This window comes from Triplophysa rosa, linkage group LG18, assembly GCF_024868665.1.
Source record: "Triplophysa rosa linkage group LG18, Trosa_1v2, whole genome shotgun sequence".
Classification (NCBI taxonomy): Eukaryota; Metazoa; Chordata; class Actinopteri; order Cypriniformes; family Nemacheilidae; genus Triplophysa; species Triplophysa rosa.
The window spans coordinates 6,027,228-6,052,718 of record NC_079907.1 but is presented as its reverse complement, the minus strand read 5'-3'; the positions used below and the strand labels follow the sequence as shown (position 1 = coordinate 6,052,718).

The following is a 25,491-nucleotide window of genomic DNA, read 5'->3' as shown; positions in this document are numbered from 1 at the left end:
AGTGTTCATTTAACCTTTCCACATAGGTCGGTCTGTATATGAATGGATCCGTTAAGTTGCTGTCATAACAGAATGTGAAATGCCTTAATGTTTTTAGATAGCCCAGGGGTCATCAGACTCTTTGAGAGAGACAGAGCAGTGACCCATTCCAAGTAACACCAATAGACCCCCATTTGAAGACCCTTTAGATAATTCCGTGTCTATGGGCATTCATTGGTCAGTTCAGTGTTCCTGCACTGCATGTGAACGATAATGATTTAGTTCTTTTTTTTATGTTTTCACATAAAAAATGATGAATCATAACAAGCAGAAATTTTGAGCATTGCAGTTAAAAAAGAGAAGCCTAAAAAGACATCAGGGGATAAATGCAACATATGTATTTGTTTTTCTCGCTCTAGGCATCATCATCACACATCTGTTTGTTCAGCACCATTTGCTCAGTCATATTGTTGTTCTCTTTCATAAACTCTATCCACGGAAATAGTTTTTGCCTTTATGTTTCTCCACGACACGCGGAACATTAGGATATTTCAGCTGTTCACTTTGGAGAGGGCTATTTCAACAGGTTTCTTATTTAATCGTGCAGCTGTTCGGTCTGACTTTTAATTCTGTGCTAAAACAGAACAGCCCTTGTGATGAAATGGAACGCTCAGACCACAGTCGTCACTGGACGATTCTCAGAGATGATGTCATACACAGACATCTTAGATGAAAGCTATTTTGAAGTTTTTTTTATCATTATATTTATGGGCTTTTATGCCTTTATTATGACAGGATAGAAAGAGAGCTGACAGGAACGTGTTGGGTGGAGATCGGCAAAGGACCCTCAGAGACGGGAATCGATCTGCTATTTTTAAGTTTTTGGACTAAATCAGAATAAAAGTGCAAAAATGATGATCCTTTAAACTAAACTTAAATGAGCACTGTGGAGATTTTAGCGGCATCTGGTGGTGAGATTGCCAATTGCAACCAACGGCTCACTCCACCCCTCTCTTTCGAAACATTACGGCAGCTCTTACAGGACTAAGATGTCGTCACATTTTGTTTCTTTGCGTAAGGAGATAACATATTTACAAATCATGCTTTGTAGAGCAGTTTGTCATGTTAAGGGCTACTGTAGAAATAACATGGAGAATTCCATGTAAGAGGACCCGCGGTGTATGTCGATAGAAATAGCTAATTCTAAGGTAATAAAAACATAACGCTTCATTATGTAAGGTCTTTATGCACCTCTTAAGACATAGTTATGTATATTATATTGCATTTCTGTCAATATATCCTCCAAAAAATTAGAATCTGGACCTTTTAAAAAAAATTGTGAAACAAGACTGAATTTATATTTGTATTATATTATATTTCTTTATATATGTATGTAGCTTTAAGCCACGTCAACATTATTCTTTTTATTGGAAAAAAGCTGACCATACAACTTCGATAACACGAAATAGAAAAATAGTTACATTTTTCACACTAGTGTCAAAAAGTTTCTAGCTACTGTTTCTATGCAGCCACATAGTTCAACTTTTTTGTTATCTTTACCTTGACTTCTAAACCAGCTCATCTGTTCTTTATTTCTCTTAGCTTTGGAACAGGTGTGATGTGGTGTGGTAACGAGTATCTTTTTGCATTGCAGTGTGTGTTCTTAAACAGAGGCGACCAAAATATCAAGGGAAAAGCGAGTGATAGAGAAAGAGAGACAGAGACAGAGTGATGACTGTTTATTTTGGTCCGGCTCCACCTGGTCATGAAATGCAGACCTAGAGTTCAATCCAACAACAACACAACTATAATAAATTCATCATTGAAATACATAGTTGCTCTGTTTACATGTAAGGTTACACTAAAGTTATCTTTAGAAATGTTGACTTACCTTCATAATATGTTCACTTTTGTAGACAAACTATTTGGACAAAGCAATATTTGAGGAGAGTTCTGTGTAAGGTTTTTGTATTTACATTGCATAGTAGGCTACAGAAAACACGCAATTGACTTAAAACTGTTGAATTTGGATTGTATCGTCTTGATGTTTAGTTTTGGATGTATACTTTAAAAACCACTGCAATGTCTTTAGTAGTAGGCACTCAGAGGCTTGCAAGCAGGATTTTACCGCTACGCTGAAAATGGAGCGACCTTTGTTTCTACGCTAGTATTTGTAATGGTTTGTTAGCACCTGCGTTACAGGGCCAGATCTTGAGTTTAATAAATATCTGGCATCTTGGTGCTTTCGGCAACAGCAATGTGAACTCAAATGTCTGGTATCGTGTGCCGTTTTGTTGAGATACTCTGATGGCTTCTCAGTTGGCATTCAAATACAGCCTTTTAAAGATAACTGCTTAAGTTGTTTGATCGACCCCGGTGCTTTGTAATTCACAGGCAACCAGTTGAGAAAGGACACAGCTTAATGGATTCAGACGCTGTGTCTTTACTCACATAATGTTAAAAGGAAATGGCTGTAATTATTACACGACTCTGATAGGTCAGCATTCAGGCGGTCAGATATTTTTTTAATAGTGACCGTGGTCCATTCAGTCTTCATGTGTGCTTTGTTGTGTTTTTCTTTTCGCGTGCAATCATTTCAACATCATTTATTATATTATTTGGTCATTTGCATCAGCTCTGATGATCATGTCTGAGGCAATTGTGCGATTATGACCGGCTGATCCCTTATACTGTATATTATATTTATATTAAAATTCCCATAATCATTCCCTAGTCACTTAACTAGAGTCATGCTGACAGGGCACAAGGTGGAAATGGTATTTAAATGAATTCGGGCTCTCACATCTGCTTATCCTTAAACAGAAGACACTGTGTGCTAGGACTGGCTCGCTCTGGTTTGCACATTCACAATCAGAATACAAAATCAGCATACTGAACCGAAAGAGTTTTGTCTGTGTGTTTATGTCTGCTGAAGCGCAGCATCCCACTTAGTCTGATGTCTTTTAATTTCTCGGTTTTGCAAGTTTCAGAGCATGTGGAATGGATTCTACATAAAAGTTCAGATAACACACACTTTCATGTCAAACACTACATTCCCCATTTATATTGCTGGTGTACAGAGATTAAACATCAAAGGTATTCTTTTGTAATGTAGGTTTATTTCCCCAAAATGTGTAAACGCACACAGTATCTGTGCTGTGGTGGTATTAAAACATTTCTCTGTTTAATTGACGTCTTGACCAGCTTGATGTGATGACCAGCTCCAAATATGATGTGATCTGTTTGTTTGGCCAATAGCAGACAGGGGGAATATTGCTTCATTGGCTGAATGGCTGCAAATGCATTGCCTTAATTTCATATCATACATTAGATTTTTATCAAGAATTTGTTAAAATGGGAAAACCATTAAACTCAGAGAGAGAGAGAGAGAGAGAGAGAGAGAGAGAGAGAGAGAGAGAGAGAGAGAGAGAGAGAGAGAGAGAGAGAGAGAGAGAGAGAGAGAGAGAGAGAGAGAGAGAGAGAGAGAGAGAGAATGAGAGAGAGAGAGAGAGAGAGAGAGAGAGAGAGAGAGAGAGAGAGAATCTCTGATAGATCTCTATAAAACTCTATAAACTTTATAAAACTCCTGGATTCAGTAATATGGTCATTATTTTATAATACAATTGCAGTTTCCAGGTTTTCCCATCTAATCTAATGCTCAAAATTTACACACACAACTGCACTTTTTGTCCTGCCGCCGTATTAATTTACATTTAAATGATGCGCTAAAACTTTCTTGTGGAGATAGCTTGCATTAGAAATGTGCTCTTTCAATATGAAATGCATAATTATATAGCGCCACCTGGTGGATTGAATACGCCATTACTGACAGCATGGGCTGTACTGTAGATCAAGGTCTGTTTTTCATTCTCTACAGTATTGACTAAACCTTAGGAATCAAGAGTTTTGAGCAACTTGTATTTAGAAAACAAATTTCTCATTCTTTATTTTACAGGAAAGTTCTCTTTCATTCAACATGAACCCATGTGTTTTTAATGACCCACATGGCCCTGCATACAGTATGCCTTGTCAAAGTCAAGTCTTTTGTATATCAGTGTACAGCCCAAAGTACATAATGTGTTTGTTGAATAAACTTAGCAGAAGTAGAAGAAGTGATTTGTCTTTGAGTATGTTCTTAACACTCTCACAGTTTCTCAAGGTGCATATCAAGGTGACAGTCTAAGCTGCTGCAGGGAAACGGTGCATTAACATTCCGACTACTTTTATTTCCTTTGGAAAGTCAGTTATAGGGAGCCACTATAAGAGCTAGATCTTGTGAAGATCTTGTCTACATTACTGGCAATGGCAGTGTGAGTAATAATATAAAAATTTAAACACTAAAACATTGAAAAACATGAGTATGTTATGCTATAGCAATTACTTAACAAATTAAAATTAAATTTATCTTTTGAATACATTATTACAGTATGTATTAAAATGCAAAAATATATGTAAAACACATTATTATGTATTAAATAAATAATACATTAGTGTCGTCAAAACAGTAAAGGCGACTAAGCTTTTTGAGATACTGCAGTATGACATAAAAAATCGAGTTTGTTAGTTAGAGAGAGAGAGAACAAACACATAATTATGAACACTGGTGCAAATTGCCTAATAAACGGAAGTTTAGGAAGATCAAAAATCCGGGGGTTTCTTTTTGAAATAACATTTGGTTGGTGCCATGGAAACAAAGAGTTATATTCAGTAAACACTTTTTTTATTTCTATTCAATACGCCTGTGGGTATTTGGTTTCTGTTATAATACTGTTTTATTCAAAGGATTTTATGACCTCTGTGAATGTTTTCGAGCAAGATCATGGTATAGTGTTGTTATCGAATCTACCCACACAGCCAAATTAGTTTTGCCCAAAATTATATATTTAAGCACTCGTTGCCATGACAACAGCAGAAACTTTACAAGACATCGCCAAGCATCTCAAAATGTCAAACGGTTCAGTCTAGCAAATCTAACTTTTTTTTTCATGTTGAGTAGGGGAAAGCAAACACAAGAGAGTGTAATTGGCAGGTTGGCAAGAATTTTCCTCTAGTGCTTGCTTGTGAATATATCTTGATTAGCAAGAAATATACAGAAAATCTCAGGTGGATTTTTTAAAATCTCATAAATCATTCAAGGACATTTCACCATGAGAGGGTCTACAATATCAGACATCTGTATAGTCCATAGCCAGCTTGCTGGGGTGAAAGATGAGGAAAAGCACACCAGCATTTTCTGTGGTACCAAAAACATTTTAGAGATTTAAACTATCTTGTTTTTTTAAGAGAAGTCGGACTATCATCAGATATCACTACAGGAAACATGGAACAATGATGATGGCTGTCTGTTTTGTCATGTTGACAAAGAAAGAGTATAGAGCAGCCTTTCTCATAAAGCACACAATAACATATTTTATTGCCAGAGGTTTATTGTAAGATTCTTTGGCAAAGATTACTTTACTGTTTAATGTGTAAGTGCAGTTTCCAGTCTGTAATAAGACATTTCTCAGGCTTCACACAGGGTTTATTTTACTGGTAAATACCAGGCTGTGCAGTCATCTGGGAACATCTGGTGTTTTGGTGTCCACACTCTCTTTACTGAGGTAACACGCACACAAACATACGCATGATGTTTTGTTTTCTCATCTAAGGCTGTTGTTGTATCAGGTTTCTTTATAGATACCGAAATAGATGTTTGCGCTGTTTCCCATGGCACGGTAAAAATATAAAAAGTTTCACAACCCCAGGTGCTGCCAGCACATCTGATACGCAAATTAAATTCACACAGCTTGGATACATTTCTGCTGGCACTTTCTGACTGGTTCAAGTCATTTTCACCTTTGTTCCATAGCAATCTTAATAGGTCAGTAAACGGCCGAACAAAGAACTTGTTCACGTAGTGCACTGTTAACCCGTCCTGAGGATAATCATCCATTGGTCATGGTTTAGATCTAAGCACTATCCTACTGAGGACAACATCAGAAAACAAGAGTCTACTTGTAAGAATAGCTGGAAGGCTTAATTGAACATCCTCAGGCTGTAGGAGTCATTTTTCATCTTAAATCATAAAATGTAATTTCTTTGGAATTCTGTTGGTTTAGAAACACATCGAGTACCAATATGAATGTTGTATTGAAACAGGGAAGTGTTTTACGGTTAGTTGTAATGATCATTATGGGCTTTTTGCAGTTCTCTGTTCCAATGTTTTATCCCACATTAATCTGGTCTACCAGCCACATGAATTAACTGCTACCAGAAGGATCAAACAAGCCACATAAGTGGGTTGTTATAGGCCTACTCGACCATAACGTCAGTTCCTTGATATGCACCCAACTTATGTTGACGGTGAATTGCATGATTTGTGAGACATTACTCTGCCAGCCCTTACAGTACACTAAGTTGATCTGGGGAAAAAATGAATTGGAAAAAAACTGTAATATTCTGTGAGGGCAAAATGTCTGAAATGACGTCACTAATATAATTTAACCTTTCACACTGACTTGAGGACATACCATGTTATTGAAAATGATACGTTTACAAAAATAAAATGATTACACCGTGTGCGTGCGTGCGTGTGTGTCGTGGCACGCACACTCTAAAAAACACAGCGTAATACGCTGACTGGCTGCTCGTCATCATCAGGCCACGCCCCGTTTGCTGAGCATGAGGTTTTCGTGGTGACGTCCGGTCTCTTTTGCTAATGCGAATACGTTCAAACACCTTTTGTTAAAGTTTTGAGTTTCGATACAACTCGTAACCGAGAGATTTAAGAGACTAAAGGTTACAAATAGAGGTTTCTTAAACCACCAGAATATTTAATCGGCCCGACTCGAAGGATCAGCGTTGTGATCATGGTGCTGAAATCAGAAGATGGCATCGGTGAGTGAGTCTCAAAAGTTTTTACGAAAACGTCACATCTCTAAAAATCGAGCTGTGGCAGGTGTTTACATGTTATTACTGTCATTCATTTACCATCGATTGGTTTGTTGCACGTTAACGGAAGCGTGTAGGATCGTATTCGATGCAACAGGTCCGTCCATGCTTTCATGATAAAGCGCTCGACGCGAATGAATTAAAAAAAGGTAACGTTACTAAAACCGAGCGTCATTAATGACAAACGTTTGTTGTGCCAAACCCGTTAAACTAGAAGTACAACAGCTGCGGTGTAAATTAAGCTGACCTCTCTCGTGAGGGGATGAACTGAAATCCCCCTTTGGGTGGTGATCTGAATAGCATGCAGCTTTTTCCCAATTTTGTTGCCGTAAGGAAATGAAGGGGTACGATAGAGAGGTAAAGCTACTGTACATTAAAAGTGTTTGTGTGAAGTGTTTTTTCATGCTCTTTCAGCGTTTTCGTCAAATTTAATTCATTTACATTCAATTTCAAACACAATCGCGCAAATGCTACATAATCTAGAAAAAAGTCGCAGTGTAATATGTCAAAGTCCAAATTGCACGGTTTTGATGATGCGAGCAAACGAATGTAAACTTTTGTGCAGACTAATTTGTGTGTGAATTCATTTTTTCCTTTGAAATATGTAAATATCTTCCTTTTTCAACTCAACTCAACTTTATTTATATAGCGCTTTTACAATTTTCATTGTTACAAAGCAGCTGTACATGAGACATATTGACTATAAGCAAAATAATTAAAGTTGTACCTGCAGAAACAAGAAAAGGTTGAAAACACAGAAGACAGACATACCCACATACAAAACACTCCACACACACAATATGCACACGTACTAACACACATAGACATAGAGACACACACACACACAAGGATGCGCACGCACACACACACAACACACACACACACACGTACGTACACAGACAAGTACGCACACACACGCACACACACACACACGCTCAGTGAGAGCACACATTTAGGATAAAGGAGAGAGAAGCACAGGTCAAATATAACAGACTATAAATTCCTATATGCAATATTAATTAAGTAAATTTCCTTAGGAGTATATTAGCTCTGTAAAGGAAAGTTGATCTCTTCAGGCACTTAAAGTTGTCTTTGACGTGACCATTGTTCTGTTTGTTTGTTTTAAGGGAAAAAGTAGAGCAGAAGTTCAGAAGAGGTTTTTGGGTGAATAATGGGGATTTAGATTTCAAAATGCTCACGTCATGCCATATTTTTGTAATGTTTTATTAACACCCAAGATCCATTCTTCATGTGACTAATGACATGGGAAATGGGTGGTTGAGACCAATCCTCTTCCCTTACCCTGGATATCCAGGTCAGCGGCGGCTTTACTTGGTGAAAGCCCAAATCAGGTTCTTTAGTTCACATGAGGAGCCGCTGTTTGATTTCTAACCATAAGCCAAGTTTCTGCTGTGATTGACTGGCGTGGAATTCAGGCCATGTCTAGATTAGCTGTGTTTTCTGTTCAATGCTCACATTTGGCTGGATTTAATTTTTTTGAGTCACAAAACAGGTTGGCAGATGAAAGATGAATACAATAGAAAACAGGCCAAGACTATTATTGCTCTGTTTGCATCTGTATTTGTGAGCCACTTTTTGAGTCTGGAGGGACAACCGGACTGGATAGAACTACAACAAAAACCCACCAGACTGTAAACATACCTATTTGGGAGAGGTATGTTTGTTCTCAAGCTCTTTGAGGATTGAATCAGAATGAGACAAAAGCACATTAGAAAGGGAAACAATTGCTTCTGTGTTCTCTTTTGCTGTTCTTCTGGTTTTTAATCCGATTGTTCGGTTTCTTTACGTGCAAATCTTGCCTGTATTAAAGCATTATCTAATATTTATTTTATTTCTGTATTATATCTGCCACCCTGTAGTCCACATTTCTGTATTGGTGTTGGCCATTAATATACCTGATGTGCAGTCACTAAATTACAACAAGGGGCAAAATTCTGTACAGCCACAAGGTGGAGCTCTTGAGCGAGCAGAAATCGATACGTGTGCCCTGGGAGGAGACAAGATGAGGGAGAGATAAAGAGAGAGAGAGCATGAGGAATAGAGGAGGGGGTTGTTTCAACACACAGCAGAGTTTGTGAGGAGAGCAGAATAGTCTAGATACCGTAGCTATTTGTAGGTTGGACTCCTGTCCTGTACTCAAACTGACAAACATTCCCATCATCCTAATGGCGTCTTGGAAAACTGATTGTCTCATCTTTCCATAGCATCATTATACCATTCTACAGATGGAGTGTAAGAGATAACCAAAAGGTCTTAAGAGTTTTGCTGGTAGTTATGTGCTACAGTAGGGCATTAACATTTCTTTATCCGGATAAATGGATCAAAAGCACTTGAAAATTGTGGAGGCATAGAACGTGCTGTCCTGCTATTCGCCGGTAGTGGATTATTTACACAGGTAATGTAGATGCATTAATTGCATTAATATGACATTTTAGTATTTATTTGGTATTTATAATTCAGCCTTTTGTTTTAAATATGCAAGTGTTTGGTTGTATGTACATATTATAAATTGTATGCACAGTGACAGTTGCTATTACAGGCCTGTGGGAGACCCCCCCCCCCGACTAGTTTGTTTAGTCATTCTAGAGAGTTAGTGTGACATCAGAAAACTCGTGCCAGTTGAAGCACATTTTGTCTATTTAGTTGAAGGCTTCGTGCGTGTTTCTGGAATGACTCGATTACACTGTTATTCTGATCTGTAGCTACTGTTCTGCCGCTGTTTTCTTATCAGTCTGTTGCAGAGACAATGTGGCGAAAGGAACCAGTGGGGAGTGTTTGCGTATCAACCGATAATTCGGTTAAACTAAGATCTTCTATGTTTTTGTTTGTTTATTTGTTTGTATACACATCATATCGTGTTTTGGCTACATTTTCAAAAATACTAGCTGTCTTGCTCCTGGATCCTTACTCGACTGGAACGAGTAACAACTTTGCCAAATATTGCTTTTTGTGACTCGGCATTGATTTTTGAGTGTTGCTAATCAGAAAATGCGATTTTCTAGGTAGCACAAAATGCACAGCATTCGAAAAATGTCTTAATTTTGTTATTCTTTTTCTCTGCATACTTATTAGTCCTAAATAAAGTATTCGGATTAAAGTATAATTTTCTCTCGCAGCTTGGATCAATTTCTTTAGCTAAATTTGCAGCTATGCATTCTGGGATTGGTCGCTCTACTAAAGATGCGTCTGATTAGTGCAGATGAATATGAAATGTGCGTTCAGAGTTTATTTGTAACGTCAGCATTCTAAATGAATGCTTTCTTCTGCCCATACGGATGATCAAATGCTCATGTCGTACAGACAGCGCACAGGCGGTGGCGTGATTAATGACAGCACATTCCACTGCCCCCGCCGTATGTCTTTGCAGGAGTGACGTGTCTGGTATTTAGTGAGTGTACTGAATTGACCTGGTCAGCTGGGAGAGTATGCTAGGCATGGCATTCTGTCTTTAAGCTGTGTCGATGTCGTGCATTTTAAAGAGTATAACAAAGTTTGCGTTAGCTTCCTGAAACAGTTTTTACTTGATCTTGAAGAATTTAAGAGCTCGTAATTAATTTTGGTACCATTTGGTGCTCGTATTAAACTTGTATTGCGCTATACAGGGATGAATATCTTGAATTATAGAAGGTATACTCATGCTTTTTAAATTTTTATTTGGTCTTATTTAATACTGTCTTAATAAGTTGTAAAACTAAGGTCCAAATGCATTGACGGGGTCATATCACAGCTGTCCTTCTGAAACCTTGCTTCTCCATTTTTTTTGTGCCATAAATCATTATTATTAGTCACCCTTTATGTTTGTCACTGGGTTTTGCAGGACAGCTACGATATATATATGAGATTTTTTTCCCCTCTGTGCACCAAAATAAGAGTACTATATAATAAGAGTTAGCGTTTCTTGATCTCCTTTAGTTTGGATAAATCAAACAGTGTTTTGCTTTTATCCCTGCCATGTAAACAACACTATTGGTAAAAAAATATGCAAAGAAACAACCTGCTATATCATTAGCAACATGCTGACAGGACAGGGATCTTATTCAAAATAAATCTCGGCCATTAAATTGTATTACCATACACATTATAACACACCAATCAGGATACAAAAGCCATAAATAGATAAGGTATAATTTCATAGGATTATAGATTGTAAAGTTGTGTAGTGTTTGATAACTGAAGCCAGACATGTAAGCTGCTGTGTTTCACAGAACCACAAAGAAGATGCGTTTAATTTATTTTCAGATAGTTAGTTGTGAAACCAAAATATGGTGTGAATTTGTATCCCCTGTATACCAACCTTCTGCTAGCCTTGATCTCTTTGTTTAAAATTATTTTTGTAATTATAGTTTGTTTCCTCTTTACACATGAGTAGTTAAGATTTTGTCCTCTAATGATTCATTAGGAATGTGTTAATGAGATGTTAATGTAGTTTTAGCAAAAGCTGTGTGTGTTAGAAACGCACGAAGGGGGATTTGGCTAATAACTGTCTGAACATGCAGATGCAACAGACCTCACGGTTGTACAGTTTGTATCGTCGTGTATGCATGAATGAGCATTTAGATATATTCAAAGTCAGGCCTTCTACGAGGTCAGCGCTGGCCTGCAGACCTCAATCTCAACTATTTCTGTTAAAGTGGTGGATGCTGTTACAAATTTGAGTTAGCATTGGTCAAGTGGCAACAGAAAACGATACGCATTGTTTAATATACAAACATTAACATGGGGCTGTGATGCTATATATCGCGATTTACACCAATTATACCTGTCTAGATCGATTCTGTGTTTTATGCACAGCTCTTCCGTGAACTACGGCTCTTTGATCAGTAGGAAGTAGTGCTCGTTCTCGTTTATAACGTGCATTTGAAAAAGCAACACTCGTCAAACATCATCATTATAAATATACTTTATTATCATGAAAATACCTGAAAAGGTTTGAAGAACAGCGATAGAAAATGACCCTTGGCATTTCCTGGAAAAAGAGCTGTCCCAAATGACATACTATACACTATGCACTCAACCATCTAGTGTATGAATTTCAGAAGAGTAGTATCGTCCCAAATGGAATACTAAACTGTTTTATGCTAACCGGAAGTATATCGGTTTCCCAGACGAGCGCAAATTTGTACATTTAATGTAGTTTTCATCTGTTTTGCCTAGCAATACTTAAGTCATCATCAGATTGAAGCGTTGTCACTGCACAGGAGAGTTTTTCTTGAGCATTGTCCGATATCCACAACTCCCTTCAGCTATTTAAGCGAAACTGCGACCGTCGAGTGTGTGAAGCGTCCATAGTTTCACACTTCATATTTTCGGTTGAAAAAGTGCATCATCAGCATACTTAAAGTACACTTTTTTTTGAGAATTTTCAATGTGAGCGAACCTCTCACACTATATACACTCACCTAAAGGATTATTAGGAACACCTGTTCAATTTCTCATTAATGCAATTATCTAATCAACCAATCACATGGCAGTTGCTTCAATGCATTTAGGGGTGTGGTCCTGGTCAAGACAATCTCCTGAACTTCAAACTGAATGTCAGAATGGGAAAGAAAGGTGATTTAAGCAATTTTGAGCGTGGCATGGTTGTTGGTGCCAGACGGGCCGGTCTGAGTATTTCACAATCTGCTCAGTTACTGGGATTTTCACGCACAACCATTTCTAGGGTTTACAAAGAATGGTGTGAAAAGGGAAAAACATCCAGTATGCGGCAGTCCTGTGGGCGAAAATGCCTTGTTGATGCTAGAGGTCAGAGGAGAATGGGCCGACTGATTCAAGCTGATAGAAGAGCAACTTTGACTGAAATAACCACTCGTTACAACCGAGGTATGCAGCAAAGCATTTGTGAAGCCACAACACGCACAACCTTGAGGCAGATGGGCTACAACAGCAGAAGACCCCACCGGGTACCACTCATCTCCACTACAAATAGGAAAAAGAGGCTACAATTTGCACGAGCTCACCAAAATTGGACAGTTGAAGACTGGAAAAATGTTGCCTGGTCTGATGAGTCTCGATTTCTGTTGAGACATTCAAATGGTAGAGTCAGAATTTGGCGTAAACAGAATGAGAACATGGATCCATCATGCCTTGTTACCACTGTGCAGGCTGGTGGTGGTGGTGTAATGGTGTGGGGGATGTTTTCTTGGCACACTTTAGGCCCCTTAGTGCCAATTGGGCATCGTTTAAATGCCACGGCCTACCTGAGCATTGTTTCTGACCATGTCCATCCCTTTATGACCACCATGTACCCATCCTCTAATGGCTACTTCCAGCAGGATAATGCACCATGTCACAAAGCTCGAATCATTTCAAATTGGTTTCTTGAACATGACAATGAGTTCACTGTACTAGAATGGCCCCCACAGTCACCAGATCTCAACCCGATAGAACATCTTTGGGATGTGGTGGAACGGGAGCTTCGTGCCCTGGATGTGCATCCCACAAATCTCCATCAACTGCAAGATGCTATCCTATCAATATGGGCCAACATTTCTAAAGAATGCTTCAGCACCTTGTTGAATCAATGCCACGTAGAATTAAGGCAGTTCTGAAGGCGAAAGGGGGTCAAACACCGTATTAGTATGGTGTTCCTAATAATCCTTTAGGTGAGTGTATACTACAAAATGCCGTAGACTAGTGCATAAGTGCACGATTTGGGATGCACCTTATGTGTGTGTGTGTGTGTGTGTGTGTGTAAATCGTTCTTCTTCTGTGTCCCATATTCAGAGTTTCTGCGCGAGAGCGCCCTCTGGCTTTCGGATGTGGCAGCATTTAACCGGAATTCATTGAGAAACTGAGCATAAACATTACACGATATATCGTCCCAGCCCTACATTAACACAAATACGTAACAATAATTATTTTATATACATTTATAATTTACTGTTAACAAACCAAAGAACTTGCAATATTCATTTCTAAACAATGGTTTCACACTTTTGGCAGCCAATAATTTGTCACATGAAACACATTTGGCTCATTTTTGTCTGAATGGCAACCATGTTAATCAAAGCAAGAAAGTTAACACAGTCTGAGTTTTAGTTTTGTTACCATGTTTCTGGGGGTACATTTGTCCAATTTGTTGTCTACCACATGACATATGAAACGAATCACTAATTTTAGTCAGTGGCCCCCGACTACTTTGAGTCTCTATGGTTAACATTGTCAATAAACATGCTTTTGTCCCTGCTTCATGGATGGCTCTTTAGTCTCTGGAACAGCCAAACAGGACAGTTATTGAGACCCTCATGACTGTTTAACCTTTCATTTGCTTCAGGGTTTGTCCCTGCTGCTAAAACGCTGGCTGTGACTTCTAACTTTATCTAGAAAACAAAGCATTTTAAGATTTTACCAAGACGGTCTGTGACGCTGTTGCTTTAAGCAGTATTGCTGCTGGTCGGTCATAAACTTTAGTGTTGACTGTCCTCTGCTCAAATGATGTGTGTTCGGTTCGTCATACCAGAAGTCATTCAAGAAATTCTGAAATTCTGGCTAGAGAGACGCATAATTCTCGAGTCAACAGTGGACCTTCTGTATGACTGACCAGAATACTTGGAGTAGTCAAATAACACACTAGTTAAACTTGAATATTTGTCTGGTGCCCCTTTAAATGATATACTTTAGAAAAAACTAGTGGTGAAACGGACGGATCCGTACGGATCGTGCTCTACGGTTCGGAACACATGTGACCCGCGGATGAACTGTAAGTTTATTCATCATAGAGTAAAAGATGCGCTCTCACTCTGTCTCCAGTTTTAGCGCTCTCTCTCTCTCCAGTATCTGGATGAGTACAATATTAAAGCGCATTCTCACATACATCTTAATTTAAACTGCTGCACAAGCAGCAAAGTTGTGTTGAGTCAAAGCGCAAATGACGCGATCCACGCGTCCAACCAAGCACCACTTCACAATTTTGATGCGCCACCCACTCACGATTGAGTAATGCATTTAAGAAGACCAGAGAAAGTCGGTCGAGATACTTCATGGTCGCCACCTCATAACACCTGTCACATTTACAATCTGATCTCTAGAGATCCAGTTGTCAGCTGTTTACTCGAAATGCACGTTTATATCATATTTCGTTGCTATACATGCGGTCATTTTTTAAATCATGATGTTAATTAATCTGTTATCTTCCGGGTAGGCCTACTTTCACACCTTTATTTTATTTATTTATTTTTTAAAATACAATTCTTAAACCTCTTATATAAGGTTATATATTTTTGAGCATTTTATTGATTGCAAAAACAAGTTATTGTAATTTATTATTATAATATATAATGATAAAACTATGATGAGCATTTACATTAGCTGATCCGAAAAATGATCCGAACCGTGAGTTTTGTGATCCGTTGCACCACTAGAAAAAACATCTCCGTAGATGTATATTTATATTCTTTTTAAGGATGACCAAATACATTATAGATTAAATTGCTCTTCTTAAATGTAAATTATTACTATGTTGCTGTTATATGCTGCATGCTACTGTTGCAGTCTACGTGATAGATTTTTGAAAGTTTATGATTGTATCATCTCATATCGCTCTCTTTGAAATTACCCTGCGTATTAGAGCTCCATTTATCCCACGCTCACTCCTCCCCACCTGATCGACCTTTTGCTCTCGTGTGACATGTTCTCTGTGAACACGTGTACTGTGTGTAGATTCCTGCGTTACATGAGGTGAGACTAATAGATTTCTGCTGGAGAATACTGTACCAGTTTCATGTAAAATGGGGGAAGCGTTGGCTTTTTGGATGGGATTTTTGCTCACAGCTTGTCTGTCAAACGTCCCAGCTGGAGAATTTCTCCTGAAGTACATGCAGTGCGTTTCCATGGTGACGAGTACTTGATTCGAAACGTGGTTATGCTTTTGATGTGATGATGAATTTAGCTGGACAGCACAAAACCTACTGTATATCACAGTAGGCCCAGATATACAAGATTGTGTGGGTAAATCTACAAAATTCAGCCAACCAATGAGCTTGCAGATGGTGACTAAACAAAAACGTTACTAAATGAGCATGCAAGTGGATTAGAGGGAGGACGTGTTTTGATCAAAGTGGTGATGTTTTCATCAGCTAATGGTGCCTTGATGTCCGGAGCTTTGATGGTTTGTGATCCGTTGCTATGGTTACAGCAGGAGATGCCCGTGGCGACCTCACCTTTCTGTGTGAATGGAACCAGGATTCAATTAGTTTTTCAGATCATCACAGGTCACTAGTTGGGGGGTCTGTGGGGGTGTGTGCAAGGTCAGGCTGTAACGCCGGCCACCGGGAAAGAATTTGAGGTCACATGAGAGGTGAGGGTCATCATATCATATGGCTTAGTGTCTCTGTTTTTATTCTGAGATGAGAACTGATCATATGACTAACAAAGACAGCAGGATGGACTTTAAGTGCCTTATTTATTAGTGAAGATTAATACATTTAAATATATTTAAAGTAATTAATTTATTACTGAAAATGAATATTTTGTCATTCTTCACTAATAACCTGTGGCTTTTCTGTGTAACGCACAAAATGAATGCCTTCTAAAACACATAATAGATTGATTATATGCTTTATATCTTATTTATAAATAATACTATACCCATATTTATAATCCAGTGCACAAAGATTGAAAGCAAACTCTTTTACTGCCAGCCGAGCAAGAAATATACTGGGGTTATTGGAACTGAGCCCGGTATTGAACAGACCTCAGCGTTCTTGAACAAAACACTAAAGCTGAATTGGAGTCTTTGGGTTTATGGATGCAAGGTCCTTATAAATTATTTGTGATCAGCAAACTCCTGCGTCAGATTTTTACAGAGCACTTCAGAACTGTTGAGGTGGACGGGTGCTTCTGTGAAACTTGTTTTGCTGATGGTTGGGAATAATCTGAGACTTGTTAATTAATTCATGTCATGAAAATAACATGTTGTAAAGTAAAATTATTTTCTAACTGAGAGTGAGACCTTCCAAAAAAAGAGTAATTTGCTTATTTAATTGAGATATTTGTTGCATATCGTCGCTGTCGGGCGGAAACCTCCTATGTCCATATTTGGTCAATTTCATATTTTTTCACAAATCGATGTTATTGGTCAGTCCCCATGTGGGTCTGTTATTTTTACAAATTATTAACCAATCTAAAGTGTTGAAAATAGCTTGAGAGCAAATCTCTTAACTCCATTGGACACTTCAACTGTCTGAGAAGTCTCGTAACTCCACCTCTTCTTCACTCCGCTGGAGCCTCTCGGCATTATGTCTCCTGATTTAAAGTTTTTTTAGACAATAACGAGTGAAAATAGTTAGGTTAGATACATTTGAGTAGGCCTGTTTTGTTAAAAATCGATAGCTGTAATGCTTCGGTGCAGAAGGAAGCCCGTGAGCCACGAAGTAAGTTTGCGAGCAGATTCGGCTAATTTCCGCATATTAGACAGCCTAGTCAGCTCATCGTTTTTTGTATTACATCACTTATAGTTCTTAAACCTTTAAAATAGAGTTTAGGAAGATGTATGTAACCACAGTCGTTATCTTTCATTAGCTCTTAAAGCCTCGTCTCTTGTCAAAAGGCTCAACGCGACCGCAGACTTTGATGAACACTGCTGGCAGCAGCGACGTCTGTGTCCATACCGTTCTTATCAATGACAGCGTAATCTCGTATCTCTCTGCTCCCAAGTTATAAACCTTGTATCTCCGATTAAACATGGTTTTGGGGAAATGTTGTGTTGATGTTGGTACACAACAGTATATGATAGCAATATATGGTATAATACCAACTTTAACGATACAATGTTTAATAACTCAAAAATATGCAGTTTTTTTAACTTCCTGAAAAATAATGGTTTTGGAGATACGAGGATTCCGCCCGACAGCGACGATATGTACATTTAGTTGACACCACAACTAGACACCACCATGCGATAGTTTGGGTGACGTCATCCTATCGCCTGGCACTTTAAATTCTTGGAAATGGCTGAGAGAGACAAACTAAGATGAAGCATTTTATGAAATAAACAACTTTACTCTTTGAACTTAAAGGGGTCATATGACACGGCTTAAATGAATATGATCATTTGTTTTAGATGTAATGCATCTGTGTATACACGATTTAAGGTTAAAAAAACGCTGTATTTTCCACATACCGTGCATGTTTGTATCTCCTCTTTGCCCCGCCTCTCTGAAGCGCGCAGATTTTTTACAACGCTCATCGCTCATCGTGCTATGATTGGCCAGTTAACCAGCGCGTAGTGATTGGTCGAATACTGCAAGCGTGTGACAGAAATGTAACGCCTCTTACCATATTTGGAACATCAGCTTCCAAAGCAATTGTACTGACAGGTACGCCCACCTTACTTGCGTTTACATTTGGGCGGTCTTAGTTAAATCATACCACGAACTGACGTAGATTTGTGGGGGTGTGGTTACACGAGGCGTTTCAGGCAGGTCTGGGTGAGCATTCGCTTTTAGATAGAATGCATTTTTTTTCCCGACACTTTAATTTTTGCAATTTTACGTGTCTAATACATGGATGGGCAACTTATAACACACCAAAGACACAGAAAAACATGTATTCGCGTCATATGACCCCTTTAAACGCCTCCCGAATCTCTCGATCAGAGGGCCGCATAAACAACTCTGATGTGTTTTTCTGACTATTGATTGCCGAGTCAGTTTGGCTCTCAAAGGCAGTTCATTGCCTTGGACAATTTACTTCCAGTCTTACCGTCTCCTCTACCTTTTGATTGCTGTCTAATGTTTGTTCCATTCCTTGCTTTCAACTTCAGTTTTTTCTGATGTTGTTTCTTTTAAAAAGGATTTGTTCCCTCATGTACCCGCTTAGAAATGTTTTTGCTAAACAAAAGTGTTTGGTCAAGACACTACAACTTGACTGTTTGCATATTTTTTATTTGTTTACATTCACGTTTGTTTACGTATATATACTCATTGTTTGCTTTTGTTTGTTTCCAAACAAAGTCCCGGACGACCTGACGCCAGAGGAGAAGCAAGAGCTGGAGAACATCAGGAGACGCAAACAGGAGCTTCTGGAAGACATACAGGTAACACTTCAGATGACATTGCATGTGTACACAATAATTAAACACAAATCCACAATCAATAAGACTAGACTTCTGTGTCATTTTTTTGTCACTTTTTTTGTGTAGTGTGATGGTTTATATAAAACTATATGTGACCCTGTGAAAACTGCTGTTTGTGTTGCGTTGTCATTTTTGTAACCCAATGCTTTGGGCGTTGCTCATGTTTGGGTGGATCTGGTAGACTGGCTCTTTATTGTCTTCCAGATGTCTTATTAAACTAATTAATTTCACCAAATCAATATGATGCTTATCTATGCACGGCAGCTGTGATGAACAGAATCTGTTGGGAATGGGACTGGACAGGGTTTGGTGGTTTCTTTGCGACCGGTTGTGTGACCTTGGCTGTATAGTTTTTGCGTAAAGGATTGATTGTGTACAGGATTGATGGGCTGTCCCAACCCTGGACGGACACCGTAACCACTGGTTCATGAGGGATGTGCGATCTTTTGAAACAGGTCCAGCAAATTCACTTATGCTAATTATATTACGCAATTGGAATGTCAACCATTAAAGACGGGGTAACCGATTTCCGAATTACGCTTTAGACAACTGAGTACCAAAACAACCTTGTAGCCATTCAGCAGTAAGGTGCACAGTGCACAGGACGGACATTAGCCGAGCGCTGACGAAAGCGAAAGATGGGGGTAGGTGTGTGTTTGTTTTGGTGATTTGAAAATCAACAACGGCTAAGAGAAATTGGACACCCCGCCTTTAAAGCCCCTTTTTGCCAAACACAGTGCCCTCCATCGCTCAAATGACTAATCTAGTAAATCTAGATCTACCGAATCTAGTAAAACTCCAAATGAAGTTTATTGGCATTACTCTGTGGCACTAACTGCCAGTCCTGTCTCAATCTATTGCCATTTTCTGTCCTTGAACAGCATGTGAAATTTTGCTGGCATAAAGCCATTAAGCCATTTATTTGTGTTTTAAAAAGTTTAAAAAGTCATTTGTGATGCGTTCATGAGGTTATTTATGGCTCTTAACGGTTTTAAATTGACAACATAATGTTTAAATGTGCACAATGTGGTTTGGTTGTTTAAGTTTTGCTGGCTAAATTTAATTGCAGTCTGAATCTGAATTTTTGGCTATGCCATTGTCAAAATACCATGCAGGTGTATTTGTCACCCTTGATTCATTTATTCTGTAATTGACAGCACTTATAGGATGCATACCAACGCACATTTAGTATTATTTAGCTGGCCATGTGATCATGGCAGCCATCCTAATGTAGAACAACCTTTCTAGGCCAAATATACCCCAGGAGTATTCCTCTTATTTCCCTGTAGTCTGCACATAATTTTAAACTGGGATTCATCTCAAAATGATTTGAATGCATTCAGTTCCTTTTATCATATTTCACTTTACAGGAGGTTTAATTAATTTTTATTAATCTTTATTTTTCTGTGCTCAGCATCCGCACTCTAAAAAATGCTGGGTTATTATCAACCCATGGTTGGGTCAAAAAAAGATTCAAACGCAACCGTTGGGTTAAAATTAACCCAAAAATTCATTATATTTGACCCAACCATGGGTTAAAAATAACACGGAAGCATTATAAGACCTCTGCCCCTCCTACACATGGATGTAGGTTGTGATGGGTGGTGGGGTCATGATCAGAGGATCAGATTAGCTTCTTTAAGGAGACCACCATGTCTCTGAAAGACCCTCGCACAATGTGATGCTGCCTATTAAGGGCAGGAAGAAAACATAACACTACATTATGTAATGTCTTTATACACCTCTGAAGACATAGTTGTGTATATTATATTGCATTTCTGTTAGTAGATCCTCCGAAAAATGACACATTGGACTTGTAGCTGGCAATGAATAATACTTCCACAGCGTTTATTAATGTTGGGTCATGTTAATTTGTGCATTTGCCAATACATTTAAAAAAAGTTGTACCTTTGTGTAAAAATGTAAATTCATGTTTAGTTCTTGCTTCCCGAACTTTTAAACTTGACTACAAAAAAAACGCCCCAGTTGCTCATCCCACTTTTCCTCACACCCCCACATGCTAATCGCAGTCTTAGCCGAACCAGGTCAGCTATGCGCTAATGTTATTCCTTTCAAGTGAAAGAGACTAGACAGAACTTTAGTCCTCGTGTATAAGTAATCATCTGCCACTTCCCAACATGCTTCAAATTCTGCTACAAAAACTGGTTAGTTTGAAAATCGACACTTGGCTGTCTGAACTAAATGGCTTTTGTTTGCGCTCTCTGAACCAGCAGCGTCCGGGCGTTTGGATCAGTTTTCTATGTCTGTCGTGTTCACCCCTACGTGCAGCGGGCCCTGAAGGCTTCTCTTGTTATCGAAGGCACCGCTGTCATTCCAATTGGGATTCGGTGTAGTTGATGGATGCTGAGTGTATGATAGCACCATCCCGTCCATCCATATGAGGTCACTCATCTGATAACATGAAAAGATCTGGGCAAATGTTCACTATTTGCAGCCATGGAGTTCTGAGAAATACAAGATGCGTCCCAATGATTTCATAAAACCTACAGTTGATATTAGATTGATTTATTAAGCACATGGATGCATGTCCCTTTCTTAATACTGATGGCGCGATTGGTCAGTTGGGCATGTAATGTTTGTCTAATGGAAACAAAGTGCTATTTATAGTTATAGTTATTAGAATGATTGACAACCTCCGTAAACTTTTCTTTCCAGCTTGGAAATTCTATGTGTTGCCAGGAGACGGACGTTATAATGCGTTGCATAAGGACAGAACAAATGGAAAGGTGTGGGCTGACAACTTGTGCTTGTTTACATGTTACCTTTATATGGCGGGTATCACCTAGCAACGCTCTATTTGAACGTCATCATTATCATGACTGCTTTGTTCCATCTTTGTTGTAGCAGATGTTTGTCACTCGCAGCCTTTCGGAGAAAGTTTCTATCTGGTTTTTTGCTCTGAGGTTGCTCTTTCATAGCCCAGGAGATTTAACGGAGTGATGGACTTCTCATTTGTGTTTCCTTGACGTATCAACTTAAAGGGCATAGTTCACCCAAAAATACAATTCCTGTCATAATTTACTCGCCCTCGTGTCATTTCAAACCTGTATGACTTACAGAAAATAATTTTTCGGGAGAATATCTGAGACGCAGAAGACATTTCTATTTGCTCTCCATTTAATCTTATTGATGTCTAGGAGAAATTATTGAAATATCAAAGAGATCTAGTCCGTGTCTCTTTATTTATGGTGCCCTTGTTTCTTTTTCGCTTCAGTTTGTATCTGGTTTCAGAAAGAAAGACCTTTGACCATCACCTAGGAGTCTGGTAAGCGTTGTACCTTATTTATTGGCAAGACCTGCCCATTTTGGCTTTCTGACTGACATGTAAAAACAAACCACAGTTTAATGTCACCACGATGGGCCAAAATGCTTGTGAAAAGCTTTCAAGCACTTGCACATGTTCTGCTTTTATAAGATTGACGATATAAAGCACTTTGTTGTGGTGTACTTTTTAAAATATCACGGGTTTCTCCATCTCCAGATTCTCAGACCTCTGGGATTAGCCTCACTATAGCTCATTGATCTTTTTAACCCACTGCTTTCTGGAGCTCCGAGAGCACTTGTCCGGGTCAAGCCTTTATGACTATTCTGCGATCCTAGGGTGAATCTGTGCGGTCATTGACACACAGGGAAAATGTATAGCGGAGGAAGGTCAGGTGTTAAAGGGGAACTTGTTTGACCTTTTCAGGTGACATAATAAGAGGGACGTATTGATAATGCAGCATGCATTGTGTTCGTGCGCGTGCTTTGGAGGATTGGCAATATGAGTCGTATTGATCTGTGCCCGAGCTGCTTCAGAAAGATGGATTGCAGGCAGTGTTGTTATGACACACAATGACTATACATGCTTCCAGTATGGCTGTATAGCCTCACAGAGAGGTCACAACTTAAGATTTCCCTAAATGGAACAAACAACCTTTTTATATATGCACAAAGTCATTATAGTTTTGATAATAGTTTTTTTTGTAGTTAAAATTTTGAGTTAGATTTCACATGTGTATTTTTTGTTCTTAATTTTGGTCTCACTTTGTTATTGCCTTTCAAAAAAATTTTTGTATTGCTATAAAAATTACATTTAAAAAGAAAGAAAATTAACATTTTTTGAGTTTGAGTTTTTATTTATTTTCGGTCATTAATTTTACTGCCTCAAACTTATGTAAGCCATTTCTCATTTCCATTTATTTACGTTCGTTTTATTCTTAGGCTGGGATTTGATTTGATTTGAATTAACAGTAATGTTTTAATATTTTAGTCAACTATAATAACCTTGTTCATGCATTGTGCAAATGCATTATGCATAATAAACCTCACACAAAAATGCACACACTGCTACAGTATAAAGATAACTATATTAGACCAACATATTAACATCCTGAAAAGTTTAGACTAATGTATTTTCTGTTGTGCCACAGCTTCTGTGTGATTTACAATTCAGTTGTTTCTTTTCCAGATTTATTTTTCCTTGTTGTAGTTCATTTAATGCCACCCATCTTTACTGAGATTTCTCCACAAGTGCCTTTAAAATCACAGTGAATTTTAATTTCGTCACGACACGCGCATAATGCCCGTCTCTCCCTCTCTTTCACTCTCTCAGCTTCTCTCTTCTTTTTTCTTCCTCATCTTTCATATCCGCTCCTCTTCCCTCCCCCTCCTCCCCTTCCCAAATTCCACTTCATCTTGATATTTGATGCAGGTGCCACGCTGGGCCGTGATTGAATGTTTCATCCTCTTGATAATCATATTAGATATTTATGATGCTCTGTGTGTTGATTGTGTTAGATTCAGGGCTTTCCATCACTGACTTCAAGGTGCTCTGCAGAGGGCAGCTCCACCTTCAGCTCTCCTTGTGATGAACTCTTTTGTTTTTGTCCTTTTTATGTTTTTCAGCGGCTCAAGGATGAGATAGCGAAGGTCACAAATGAAATCGATAGTCTTGGCTCCACTCAAGAAAGGTATGATGATTATTATTATAACAACATTGCTATGGTTGTACTGTGAATGATTTATCACTGTATATTATTCCAAATTTATAAAGCGTGCCTTCGAAATTCTGGAAACAAAATATATTTTCCTCTGATGTCACCTAGACCACACAAACTACTGCTATTCAGACGAACTCGCATCCCAGTCTGCCTCCCTCAAGCCCGTCTTTCACATTGCACTCGATTCCAGTGTATGAAATCTAGTTTTGTACGGAATATTCTTTTAAATGTATTATACTCACCAAAGTTAGATTAGTGAATACAGTTTCGTGTTAAAAGTATGATGTCCAACTTCATCTGTTGTATTGGTTTGCTGCTGTGCTCGCACACGATACACAAAAGCATGTTCTCCATTACTTCTAAGCACAGACAGAGGAATTACACACACACACAGTACTCAGTCTTTCCCATCCCGTTTAAATATTAATGACAGTGCCCCCTGCGGGATGGGAGACTGGTGAATTATGTACAGCTGTTTTGGTAAAAGGGGGTGTAATTTGGGTAAATTGAGACGTGTGAAGAATTTTGGGGAATGTCTTAACCGTCCATGTGGGTCAGGTCTCGTCTTGAACTGTTACTTGCATAAAGTGATTCAAAACCATTATGAATAAATGAAACGCTGTCTTTTAATTCAGTCTGATACTGACTGCAGTGACCCGTATTCTCAGACCAAACAGAATTACTTTCAGCATATACATCAAACTGAATCAACCTATGAGGTTCATCCATTTTACATGAGTCCACTGGGCCCGCAGAACACTTCACAGGATGGCCGCTCTGAGGGCCATTTGAATCTAAAAAAGCCATTTTCGTTCTATGTCATTACTTCCCTTTTATGAAATTCTTTTGTCATCACTGTTCCTCCCCCCATCTATTCCTCCACATTGGGTAATGATGTCATACAGCTTCTGTGGAACGCACACCGGTGGGTGACTCTTTACTGGCTGTGGCCTTTAACATGACATGTCACATCACCGTCCTCGAGCACATTTAGCTGATGACATGCGTAATGATGTCATCACAGAAGCTCTGACAGGAATTTAAGTTGTGCAAACCGTATGTGATGTCAGCCTCCTTTTCTTGCTTCAGTTGTATTCTGAGATCGCAGAAATGCTTGTCATCTTCTGCGTATGATGCTTGCAACACTGACGGGTTCAACATACTGCCCACAAATGTGGAATGTGTGATTTATTCGAAGCGACTATCAAACGAATAAAGAAATGAAATGAATCCCTCATCTTGTTCACAGAGTAAATATGCAGCGGAGTAAGCAGATGGCCATGGGCCGCAAGAAATTTAATATGGATCCCAAAAAGGTAAGCGAGCTTTTATTTTGTAGGGTCCATAAAACCATTTCTGACATTTTCTCTCTTTGAGCTATTTTCCGCTGTGGTTGTATTGAAGTGACTCCTATTACAGAAAATGGGTTCTCATTTTGCATTTTTACACCTTTGATCTTGTGTGGGTGCACACAGTATTATA

The 25,491-nt window shown here is 38.7% G+C and overlaps 1 protein-coding gene across 4 annotated transcripts in view; it reads left to right on the top strand.

Annotated features, from left to right (window-relative positions):
* The window catches only part of cyth1b (cytohesin 1b), a 49,063-nt gene that overhangs the window by 16,069 nt on the left and 7,503 nt on the right, over positions 1-25,491 (top strand). For 2 of the 4 annotated variants that reach the window (XM_057358426.1, XM_057358424.1), the window contains exons 2-4: positions 18,885-18,967; positions 23,915-23,979; positions 25,259-25,325. In XM_057358426.1, coding sequence (XP_057214409.1) covers positions 18,885-18,967; positions 23,915-23,979; positions 25,259-25,325 — 215 coding nt within the window. Of the gene's footprint in view, positions 1-6,628; positions 6,856-8,991; positions 9,326-18,884; positions 18,968-23,914; positions 23,980-25,258; positions 25,326-25,491 lie in introns of those variants that run through there. The other 2 variants (XM_057358425.1, XM_057358427.1) reach the window with 2 other exon arrangements.